Source organism: Rhinoderma darwinii, chromosome 4, assembly GCF_050947455.1.
Source record: "Rhinoderma darwinii isolate aRhiDar2 chromosome 4, aRhiDar2.hap1, whole genome shotgun sequence".
NCBI lineage: Eukaryota > Metazoa > Chordata > Amphibia > Anura > Rhinodermatidae > Rhinoderma > Rhinoderma darwinii.
Window position 1 is genome coordinate 399471449 of NC_134690.1, and position 13202 is coordinate 399484650.

Consider the following 13202-nt stretch of genomic DNA (forward strand, 5'->3'; position numbering starts at 1 on the left):
TATAGCACCAGATTACCTCCATATGCTTCTATATGAATATGGACGCCTATAAAGGTACAGTATGGCCCAAAGGCTGCTCCGTATAAGTTGGAGGTTGTATGGAGCGTTAATAGGGTCGTATGCATAAGCCGTTCAGCTGTATGCTGTGAGCTCCCCCTAGTGGCAGGTGCAATCTATGCGTATTTTGCCGTTTTTCTTATAAGTTTGCTGTCTGTTCTGTAGCTCTCCATAAAGAATAACACATTTCCTATCTTTTTATTTTAGTGCGATGGCTTCTCAAAAGTGCCTTAAGGTATGTATGACTGAACTAATTGCCGTGTAATTACAACGTCTTACTGACACATTCATAAGACTTTGATCTAATATTCTAAGGAAGTAATAAATCATTCAGTAACATTCAATAGAACCCATTAGTAACAAGTAGCGATGAGAAAATATATTCTCCCGATTCAAGTCTGGCTTATGCGTGCGTCGCATTACAATTCATATGTCCACCCCCAACCACAATTTTAATTTGATCTAAATAGGTCTAGAATACTCTGTTGGTTAATATCTTAATATATCTTTCTAGGGGATGGTGTTTCCTTTTTCTGATACAGAGTTCCAAATCCCCTGCATAGACATAGATAATATTAAAAAAATAGGCAGCACTCCGCAGTACTGCGGAGTGCTGCCTATTTTTTGAATATTATCAAGTTTGGAGCGTGGTCTGTTCCTGAGGATTTGCACCCACGATACACCGGTGCTGCTAGATATATTTGTTTATCTGCATAGACATAGAGCTACATGATACAATTCTGCAGCCACCACTAGGGGGAGCTCAGGAGTTTACTGCATACTATAATCAGTATGCAGTATGCTCTTAAGCTCCCCCTAGTGGTGGCTACAAGACAAGACAAAAGTTTTTTTTATTTAACTCTATGTCTATGTAGGAGATTTGGAGCTTTGTATCAGAAAATATAGTTCTTAAAACACTTTAAAGTTATATAAGAAAATGAATCAGCACAAAATGCTGGACCTAAAAACCACTTGGTAGTGAAAGGTGGGGACTGAAATGAAGACAGATTAGGGGAACCCGCTACAGTCTCTTTTAACCAATGAGAGAATGGGTATAGTAAATTGGTCTGGAGTTGTGGGTCTTGACTAATTCCTTCCTTAATCTTAGTCTTTGGACTGAAACGGTTTGAATAGATCGTTTCATCTCTAGCGGTCACGCCATCTACTCATCAAGTTCAATATCACATGACCCAACATCATATGTCTCTCAGGGTCAACCATCTTTTTCTACCCAAAAAGCAATTCACAGCTCCTGCGCCCTAATGCAATATCTGTAACAGGACCCGCTAACTACCATGTGCCATTTATAACAGTAGTGTCTTCTATGTGGCAGACAATTTGCCCCCTCAGACACAAGGACCTGGGTACAACTGGTACCCCCTATAGCTAAGCCCATGGTAGTCCAGGAAAAAATTCAGCTGCTCAACCCTCAACATTCACAACAACAAAGACAAGACATAAGATGTTCAGTAACTTTTCTTATAGTTATCTCTTATTATCCAGTAGTATATTTTTTCAACCACCCCCTGCTGGTTCAGTGTCTGCAAGGTTAATACTCTGATGACTTGCATTCTGGGAAGTCTTTACAACAGGCTCTATACAATAGAGCAATCTAGAAAAAAACTTTACTAAAATGCAGCCAAGTGCAGCTTAACTGCTATGGGTGTGTCTGTCATCACGATGTTGTTGACAGATTTCTGGTAGCAATGGGCAGAATTGTGATTGCAGCTCTGGATAAGACTGGAGTATAAAACTTGATACAAATTAAGTAAAGCAAAATATGCAGATTATATTGAGATGGAGGAAGAATTAAGATAAGGATGTGATCATGGGGATCCAGTATCTTCATGTCGGCTTTCTTTTTCGCCTACTTTTGACTTTTTTTTTCTTTGGTTTATTTTTGTTTTTAGGGACCTAACGTTCCTGTACATGAAAGTATCTTTACACTCTATGCCACCAAGGTAAAATTCATTCCCACATTGTAATTGTGGTTTAAATCATTTCAGGACGATCAAGTTTACATCCACCTATAGACACAGGTATATAGGGGCAGCATTTTCCCGTCTCCTATAACTTTAATGGATATGAATCCAATGTTCCAAAATCTTCTGGAAAGTCTCCCAGTAAGTGGGGGCTGTTATAGTAACAAATGGGGGCACAACTTCATGTCATTTCCCATAGTTTTGGAATGGGGTGGTCAATAATCTCATATCAGTGCGATGTTCGGATGTCCCCATATGTTTGGCCATATAGAGTATTAGTGAAGCATCATATGTAGAGCAGTAAATCTATGATATTGTGGGATCCTCCTGATTGGTTCTCCACACGGTTAAAATATATATTCAGTTTCAAAAAATAATGTGTAGGCAGAATCTGATCTATTAGCGGATGTTTCTGATTTCCTGACTTATTCTGTGACAGGGATCCAAACTATACGCCTGGGACTTAGAAAGGCTTCTGAATGACCTGGTTATAAAAGGTAAATGTGAAATTAATTAGAGATCAGAGCCCTGGAAGGCAATGTTACAAAAAATGATAGATAGATAGATAGATAGATAGATAGATAGATAGATAGATAGATAGATAGATAGATAGATAGATAGATAGATAGATAGATAGATAGATAGATAGATAGATAGATATGAGATAGATAGATAGATAGATAGATAGATAGATAGATAGATAGATAGATAGATGATAGATAGATAGATATGAGATAGATAGATGGATAGATAGATAGATAGATAGATAGATAGATAGATAGATAGATAGATAGATATGAGATAGATAGATAGATAGATAGATAGATATGAGATAGATAGATAGATAGATAGATAGATATGAGATAGATAGATAGATAGATAGATAGATAGATAGATAGATAGATAGATAGATAGATAGATAGATAGATAGATAGATAGATAGATAGATAGATAGATAGATAGATAGATAGATAGATAGATAGATAGATATGAGATAGATAGATAGATAGATAGATAGATAGATAGATAGATAGATAGATAGATAGATAGATAGATAGATAGATAGATAGATAGATAGATAGATAGATAGATATGAGATAGATAGATAGATAGATAGATAGATAGATAGATAGATAGATAGATAGATAGATAGATAGATAGATAGATAGATAGATAGATAGATAGATAGATAGATATGAGATAGATAGATAGATATGAGATAGATAGATAGATATGAGATAGATAGATAGATAGATAGATAGATAGATAGATAGATAGATAGATAGATAGATAGATAGATAGATAGATAGATAGATAGATAGATAGATAGATAGATAGATAGATAGATTCTATTATTATAATGTTCTTTTGTATTGTTTAAGAAAGAACAATAATGTACAGTTAGAATCGTGGGACATTCCACATCTATGTTAGAGGCCACATATTTTGTATATACGTCTCACGCATTACTGAAATAACATTACATTTAGAGCAACTCAAATTCCATAAAATACAAAAAAATACAAAAAAATCTGTATACAGTATATATTATGTCCACCTTATTACAATGATCATTCTACTGACAGATTCCCAGGTTTGATTGCTGCTGCACTCGGGCAGCATTGGGCCCCCTGGTGGCAACTAATGCAACTATCAACAACTAGAAAATGTTTATTTAATTACATTTTTTGTATAAACCGTGTATTTTTATGTTGACTTTAAAAAAAAACAATAGTACATTACATGTATTGATTATATATCAGTTTTTCATGTAATTATATATTTTTCTAGAATATCCGTATCCATATGGAGCAAAATTCACTATTGATGGCAGTCGGGAGATACTGGCATCAGCGGATGTATCCTAAACTATTAGTATTATTATTACTAGAGGGCAGGGTTACGTGTTTATTTATCAATGTTTTTTTAATATATAATTCTACTGCCTGGATTCTTTTTTATTTTTCAGTATATACTTTAGTTTTTTAGGACTATACTATTAGGAGGAATTGTTTTTCTGACCAATCACATTTATTAGAAAACAAAAAGGTTGCCTTGACCCTTGTACCATTTGCCCCCTGACTGCTGTGCTTGTCCAAAGCTTAAGCCCTAAGCAGTATTATAAAACATGTGGTTGATTTAGACACCCCCCCCCCACAAAATCTCCAGAACCCCCAGATCAAGGCTGCCTCGGTTACCCCTTTTTTGGAGAGTACTTAGATGTGTGTTCTGCTTTGGACAATCCCTATGTATAAGAAGGGTTTCTTAACATTAATTTGATCACAAAGTTTCCACCTGCTGGAACCCCCAGTGATCGGCTGTAATCTGTGAGATAACCTGCCAGTAAGTGTTCATTTTCTCTGCAGCGCCACCACAGGAGATATGAAGCATTACACAGTGTCCATTCATATCAATGTGTTGTCTGTGTAATACAGGACAGATATTCCAGGGAGAGAGAGACGCTCTATGTAACCGCTCTCCACTTTGGCCAAGAGATGAGGGTCCTGAACCAAGGACCCCCCCTCTATATACTCAGAATTTTCCAAGTTTATTCTTTTCTTACATACACGTTCAGATTTCCAGAAGAGGAAAACTCGACCAAGGAAACTTTGTTTACTTATGGAAACACATCAACCAGTATAAGGTAATGCTAGAACGAGGACATGACTTGCTGATAAAGAGATCTGATGTCCTTCTATTATAGAACATCACAACCTAAAAATCAGTCAATTATGTAAAAATGTTTATAAAATAAGAAGTATTCACAGTTTAGCTTCAGATCTATACGACTACCATATAATGCAATGACAAATGTATTCCATCAGCTCCTAAGCTCCCCCTGGTGGTGGCTGCAGGAAGTCAGAATTATATTATTTAACTCTATGAGAAAGGAAAAAGGGCTGCGCTTTCTTAAAAAAACAAATATGTAGAAATAATATTATGAATTACTCAATTTTCTCATGACAAAAAAAATTCACTCTCCTGCCTTCAAAACTTTGCAACAATGACTAATAGAAGATTTTCAACTATTTTGAGTTTTATTACATTGAGTGGTACAATATATATATATCATATCTGGTAGCTAGTGATATATACAGTACATGGTCCATGGAGGTCAGTAGTATATACAGAGGTCACTGGTTATTAGTGCTATATTGATATCCATTTCCTAGCAGCCCATGCATGGTCCAGGGTATACACTACGGGGGTGATGGTAAAATGTAAGTGGCTTGTTCGGGGAATTGGTGCTTTAGGGCAATACCATTTGGAAGAAAATCTCACTATGCTCTGGGCTTAGCCAATCTTTTTGCTACATGATATGGTCCAACAGTGGTAAATACAAATGACATCCTAACTTTTATGGTAGACCCACCACTGGCATGGTCCATGGTGGTCAGTGGTATATACAGGGCTTAACAACCGGTGATCAGTGGTATATACAACATTCAGTTCCTGATGTCAGTAATATATAATCATCATGTCCATGGCATTCATTGGGGGTAGAGTGGTATAAAGTTATTATTATCTCCACCTCATCCTGTCAATGTACAATGAGTTTTTTTGTATACATTGTGCGCCCTCTGGTGGCAGAAAAAGCCAGTGCAGTAATGTCTTTCCTTTGGCATTAGTATTATAATACTGGATATGCATCAATACACAAGTGGAAATTTTACCCATGATGCCTCTGTCCATATCTCACTTTTGTGTAAATATTTTATTATGTTGTTCTCAGAGATACTAATTTATTAAGTATGTTTCCCTTTAAGGATCTTTTCGCTAAACTAGATGTCAATCGCTGTGGATACCTCAATTTGACAGAATTTCGCCACATAACAAGTCAAGCAGGTGCAGTGTCAATTTGTGGGAATAAATATTCCAGATTGAAGGATTTCTTTTCTGTTCGGTAGAACCATCTACAATAAACTTCATTGCCAAATATCTGTATGAAACCTTCTACCATTAAAGGAACACTCCGGCCACTGCTGATATATAGGCAGCGTCAGAGGGGTGGAGAATAACAGTGGGATTCAAAGGACACCAAAGAGAGAATCCCTGTGTCATGCTCCGCCCCCTCAGACACTGTACTAGGTATTAGCTTTGACTGGAGTGTTCCTTTAAATCCTAAAATACACTGCCTCTCCATTCTGCACAGATTTGTTTAGGCTGATACGGGCAACTGCTGTGATGCTCTTCTTAGTGTCGTGCCCCTTAGTCTTCTGACTTAGGGGTCTTCGGATCTACATGTCTGTCAAGGACCGGTTGGCCTTAGGTAGGATGCTGTGCGCTACCTCCTATAGATGCCCCCCTTATGGTTTACCATATAGTGCCCAAATAACACAATCATACAGTGTACAAATGACCACACCATACAGCGCCTGATTATCACCGCCACACAGTGCCCAAATAACAACGCCAAATCAATAAACCGGGGAATTCAGCTACTTCTTGTGCAGCAGCCTTTCCAAAAGTCTGGGCACCATGTGTAAGATCAGTAGTGATCAGGCTCAGTGGCGCCCCCTTGTGTAGTGACAGGTGATGCAGCCCTGGTTAGAATCTCCTATTCACTTAAATTGGACGGCACATGGACGCCCACCGATGACATCAATCTCCTCAGTGACATGTTGAAAGACGAACCTTCCCTTTAAATTGAATTTTCTTGTGTGCGGCGTTCATCCTGTCCGTGTGCCCCTATATCTCATGTGCCCCTATATCTCATGTGCCCCTATATCTCATGTGCCCCTATATCTCATGTGCCCCTATATCTCATGTGCCCCTATATCTCATGTGCCCCAGTTGTTTAACGCTACATAAATGGGCGTAGCCAAAATTTGCACCAAATTTATTATAAACATGTGTCAGTCCATGACATCAATATTGAGTCATTTGCGCCATTTCTGCCAAGTTGCAAATGCCCGTAAAGTAAACCGCATCACTATCATTACAATATGGCTGCTTCCCTGTCACTGATGGGTATTTAAATATTTATTTGTTTTTTTGTTTTTTTTTATTATCTAGGACTTAATGTCCGCAGTGAAGTTCTCAATCAACTTTTTGCTCGATATTCAGACGCTGAAGGGAAATTGAGCTTTGTTGACTACCTGATCTGTGCCGTGCGACTGAAGAGCGTTCTAAGTAAGTTCTGAAACATTATCGTATGACGATTATATACCAGCCGCTTCTAAGATAGTGAAAAAATAAGCAGATGCTAATCCGCTGTGACTTCAATGCAGTCTGAGAAGTTGAGGAGAAAACCTAAAGTTTAATGAAAATATATAAATAAAATGTCGCCACTAGGGGGAGCTCACTACATACGGGTCTATTATTAAGGTGTGAACTTTAGTATGCAGTGAGCTCACTCTAGTGGCAGTAAAGGACGTATACTATACTGTATCTATAGGCGTCTAAGGGGCTTTTTTTTGCTTTTTGTATGGATTCTGCTTTTGTTATTTTTTATAGTATAGAAAGGTAAGCAACCGGAAACGAAAAAAAAAACCATATACAGTCAATTGTCGTTTTTAAATTTTTTTTAATTGGAAGTCCATGCGAGCTGTATCCAGTCATATATATATAGGTTTACATTTGCATGTGTTTTGCATCAGCCTGATACATTGAACTCAATAATAACACAGTATGCAGAGCGGCAGGGAGTCAGCGCCGCGGCCCCTCGTTCTCAGGATCGGTGGGGGTAGGTGGGAATAACCATTTAACTGTTTCTCTTCCATCATTTCAGAAACGTTTTACACTCTGTCATCTGATGGTAAAGGAGCGTACATTAATTACGAGAAGGTGAGTTCTTAGGGTCGAAATCGTTTACAGAATGGACATATTCATGGCGTGTAATAAAACAGGACAAGACAAACTAAAGGGGACATGTGAGTTGGGGTCCCCGCGAGTCCCAATCTGACGGACCTACAGCTCTCTAGAGAACACAGATGTTACCCTAAAGCTCAAGAACTGCGGAGGAGATTTCTGTCACTTTGCCTGGAGAGTTGTGGGCCCTATAGAGAGGCCGGGGCCCCTTTAATATGGGAATCGGTGTAGGACCAAGGTAAAAGCCCTCCCCCGCACGGAATACGACATTTCTTGGTTTCACTTTAGAATTGCAGATTTTTAATTAAGATTTAATTATCTCCAAAAGTAAATAAAATAATAAACAAATGAAATATTCTAATATTATTATTAACCCCTTTCCGCAGCGCAATGTAGATTTACGTGCTGGTGGGATGTACTGCCTGCACAGCTCCGTAAATGTACACAGGCGCCGAGTCCGCGTCATCGGCAGCAGGTGGCAGATGTTGTATACAGCGGACACCTGCCGATCCCAGTTATTCTGCGCCACGGGCAAAAAACGCTTAAAAAAGAAAACTATTGAAAAAAAAAAAGTGTTTGCAAGTACATGAAAAACACAAGATAGGGGATACATGTGTGATCGCTGGGGGTCCGACTGCTGGGACCCCCAGCAATAAGGAGAACAGGGGATCAAAAGTCCCCCGAAGTGCTCAATGAGAAGCCTGGGACTTCCGGGGTCTGTGTCCGGCAGCTCCATAAACATGAATGGAGCGCCAGTCACGCATGCGCACAAGCACGACGGGCACTCCATTAATTTCTATGGAGCTGCCGGACACAGACCCCGGAAGTCCCAGGCTTCTCATGGAGCACTTCGGGGGACTTTCGGTCCCCCATTCTCCTTATCGCTGGGGGTCCCAGTGGTCGGACCCGCAGCGATCACACCAACCCTGTGGATAGGGGATACATGTGTTTTGTGGGACAACCCCTTTAAAATATCTTTGACAGGACTGACCTGCAGAATATCATTTATACCACACAGTGAACCCCGTAAAACAGATACCAAAAACAATGGCGGAATTGCTGGTTTTTTTCAATCCCCAGAACTACCTTATTATGTCCAGCAACGTTATTATCATTATTATTATTATTATTATTATTATTATCTTTATTATTATTATTAATTATTATTATTATTATTATTATTATTATTATTATTATTATTATTATTATTATTAAGCTGGGGCTCCAGTGTGACATGAGGTCACCCATGAGTGGTGATAAGATGGTGGCATTACCACGTTTGGAAGTGAACTCAGTGGGAAAAAAGCGTGGGCAAAATTGCGAAAATCGCAAGAATTTCTACCATGTCACATGACTTCTCTCCTAGAGACATATAGAGGAGGCACGTGGTAATGACAGATTATGCCGCGACTCCCGGGCGATGCTGTGTCACTGCGCAGCCATAATCTAAGTATTAGTTTATTCTTATTTATTATTATTATTTTTATTCTTTATTTTTTTATTATTATTTTTTTTATTATTATTATTGATATTATTATTATATTCATTAAAAATCTGAAACTTACTGTCTATTTGCTAAATTGGTAAGAATGTAAAATGTAACCCCCCAAAAAAATAACAATGCACAATACATACTGATAAGAATAATAAAAAATAATAATCATATTTTATTAATTTATAATTATATAATATGTTATAATTTTTTATATTTATATTATTATTTTTATTTGTATTAATTATAACAAATTCAAAGCTTAGTCTATTTGGTACATTTTTATTCCAACGCTCCTCAACCATCATCTCCCCCCTAAAAATATCGATAATACAATCCTTTTTTATTATTATTTACAGTGGATACAACTTATGATGTAGAATCAATTCCCAAAACGTTATGGACACTTCTAACTGTACAAAGAGTGGATGAAGATGGTCGGTTTCCTGATCGGTGGGATTTAGCATCACTTTCCCGAAGTACAAGGATCCTTCATTTTCTGGATCACTGGAACATCCCGTTATTACCTTTCAAAAAGAGACTCTGTTTTTATTCTCTCTTTATAACTATTTCATAGGAGTCATTAAATAATCCCGTCTTGGACTTCTCATGGCATCTGTGCTCTGAAATCGTCGAGATTGATTTGGATCATCATCTCCTAGGTCCTCCTAAATTACTGCCTATGGATCACAAGTCTTTGGGCCACCAACAACATATGAGACTCTTAATGCCCTTTGAGATCACTGAAGTCGGACTCTTTACACATGACTGGCCCGTAACAACTCATGGCCATCACTGATGTTCCTCGACCTTCAAAAAAGTGAAGACTGGTTGTCCACCTTCAGTCCACCCCATCACTTTCTTCATGGGTGCTTTGAGCCTTGTGTCTTTCTAGCTTGTCTACAAACACCAAGGAGATAAACAACACCCTCCTTCCCAAGAGGGGACATCAAGAGGGGATGAGCAAGTCATGGCCCCTGTGTCGAAGTAGGTGGTGCCATAAAAAAAGTCCAAGAAACGGGCACCATTTTGATCTTTGCAGTGGCTCCCCCTTTCCTTTATGTATGCTCTAGGCCAGACGATAGCGTTTCCTGAATTTTTTGATCCCCCTATAGAGTATGGAGGGCATAGCTGAAGCATATAATACAAAAGTGGTTATGACTGGACGTCCATATTATCTCTTGTTGGATTAGGATACCTTGGGGGATGAAATGACTCTGAGGGTCCACCCTTTGAATATAGAGCACACATCCATGTCCTCCTATAATTTTATCCTAAATTCTGCTGTTACAGACACAGGGGCCAAAAGTTCAATTTAGGATTAAAAGGTTATCTGTGAAATAATTCAAAGATGTGAAAAAACCCACCAAGAAGTGAAGTTTTGATTGGGTTGTCCTCTATCGGACTCTGCTGTGGCTGGCCCATTATGATGATAGAACCTGGGCTAACTGGAGATCCAACATGGATTAAAGGGGTTGTCTCATCAGGACTACCCTTTTCCATGTAAGACTCCTGGATCCTCGCACGATGGATACCACAGCTCCCCATAGAACCCATTGACTTACAATGGGGTCCGTTGGGTACCGTCGTTGTGTCAATGGAGTGCCATTCTTCCTGTCAAATTTGACAGGACTTCTGACAAAGCCCGTGACGGGTCTGTGACCTGGGCAGTGTGACATATGGAGGCCATAGAGGGGTACCCCCAATCAGGACCACCCTATAAGAGCTGCTAAGAAAGAGCACTCCAGTTCTTGCAAACTTGGCCCGGCCTTTTATTACAGGGTTATCCGTTCACTACAGCATCGTAGGGACTTTCCTATGACGAGCGGTTCTCCCATAAGCATAAACTATACTCCGGGAGAATTTTAAATAATCTTTATTAGTAAAAACATTCACGTACAAGTGATTTATGTCTTATGTTGTCTACTCGGAATATTGGGTGTATTATAAAGATTCAATATAATGAATTAATCATTTTCAAATTTGTAAAGGAACTGATTTGAATTTTGATTATATATGAATAAATAAGTAAGACGTTGAGGTTTGGAGAAAATGATTGTAACGACCCATCCCCACGCCATGTAGAACTTGCACACAGGTCTTATCTTAGAAATCTTGTATAATTGGTTATTTTGGAAACAACTTAGAAAGTTATAATTACCACCAGCAGCCAATCATCCGCAAATGGAAAACTGCCACAAAAGTTATAATTACCATCAGCCAGTGATCCGCAAGTGGAAAACGATCCCAAAAGGTATAATTACTAGCAGCCAATCATCTGCAAGTAGAAAATTACCCCAAAAGTTATAATTACCATCAGCCAGTGATCCGCAAGTGAAAAACGATCCCAAAAGGTATAATTACCAGCAGCCAGTGATCCGCAAGTGAAAAACGATCCCAAAAGGTATAATTACCAGCAGCCAATCATCTGCAAGTGGAAAACAGCCCAAAAAGTTATAATCTTACAATGGTTGAATGGTTGGGTCCAACCCCCTGTAAACCCCTGCAGATCAGTAGAATGAAGGAGGTGTAACTTTAAGCTCTTGGGCCCAAATCCAGATTATAGGGCCCCCACCTACCATTTACCAATTATAACAGTGGTCCCCCAACCACCGGGCCGCAGACCAATATCGGGCTATGGAACATTTGGTACCCGACCGCAATATCCGGTATCTGCCCAGGTGGCAGCAGGGAATTCTGGGTGAAAAACCGCACCAAACTGTGGTGCAGTTTTTCGCCCGGAATTTCCGCTGCAGAAAACTGCAGCATTTAGCCGGCCTGCTAGCAGACCGTCCTCCTGGAATAACGTTTCATCCTAGGAGACCGCTGCAGTCTGTGATTGGCTGCATCGGCGGTCACATGGGATGAAACGTCATCCCAGGAGGCCGGCCTGGAGGAAGAAACACAGACTCGTGGGTAGGTATAAGAATTTTTTTTTTCTGAGTTGCGTTTTTGCAAAATACCCGCAGCAAATAAGCAGCGTTTACACAAATACAACTGAGTTGCTGCGGAATAAAACTCTGCATTCACTGCATGTCGATTTCTGAGCGAACCCACCCCCCACCCGGTCCGTGGAAAAATTGTCTTGCATGAAAGTGGTCCTTGGTGCAAAAAAGGTTGGGGACTTCTGATTTATAACAGGCGTATTCTTATGTGGTAGAGGGCTTAGGGGCCCCCTCAGCCCCCTTTTATATACCCTCATGCCTTCTTCATTGTTTGCACAGAATCAGTGGCTCGTCTGTATGTTACTGCAGCTCACACCCATTTAACTGGAAGCCAGACACAACCCATGGACAATAACGGCACTGTTTTTGTAATTAAAACAAGCTTTTAAAAAAAAAATCTATTACAACCCCTTTAATATGGTGCCCATTGGCCCACAAAACTGCTAATCTGGCATGAGACAAATATAGTCCCGTAGCAGATAAGTAGGAAATGACTAGTCCATGCTGGCAGTAGCTGATTCCTGGTTCCTTGGGTGACCAGTGTAGCCACCGGGGCCATACCTGTAGCCATACAGCCATTGTATTGCAGCCACTAAAATGGCCCATATTTATTTATGAAAGGGAATTATTTTCATTTAGTTATTTTTAGATATTTTTTTTAAGTAAAAAAAAGTTACGATATGTAGTTATATAAAAGTTAGTACAGTTATCTGTGTGGGGTACCTTATGTGGACCCCCGACAATCACACCTATATGACCTTGTTGGACATCCCATTGTAAAACCATTGGCGTTAATATGGAGTTGTTCCCCTTTTGTGGCTAAACCGGCCTCCGCTCTTCTGGGAAGGATTTCCACAAGATCTGAGTTACGTTTGTGACTTTAATTGGTGAATATTTACAATGTTTTGCAATTCT

The 13202-nt window shown here is 39.3% G+C and overlaps 1 protein-coding gene across 1 annotated transcript in view; it reads left to right on the plus strand.

The window, feature by feature from the left end:
- LOC142760578 (calpain-13-like) overlaps window positions 1-10502 on the plus strand; it is a 43787-nt gene extending 33285 nt beyond the window's left edge. Inside the window, exons 15-23 of the mRNA XM_075863767.1 lie at window positions 265-292; window positions 1968-2018; window positions 2479-2536; window positions 3831-3898; window positions 4615-4683; window positions 5807-5885; window positions 7056-7172; window positions 7771-7826; window positions 9702-10502. Coding sequence (XP_075719882.1) covers window positions 265-292; window positions 1968-2018; window positions 2479-2536; window positions 3831-3898; window positions 4615-4683; window positions 5807-5885; window positions 7056-7172; window positions 7771-7826; window positions 9702-9722 — 547 coding nt within the window. The 3' untranslated portion in view covers window positions 9723-10502. The remainder of the gene's footprint in view (window positions 1-264; window positions 293-1967; window positions 2019-2478; window positions 2537-3830; window positions 3899-4614; window positions 4684-5806; window positions 5886-7055; window positions 7173-7770; window positions 7827-9701) is intronic.
- Window positions 10503-13202: the final 2700 nt, after the last annotated feature.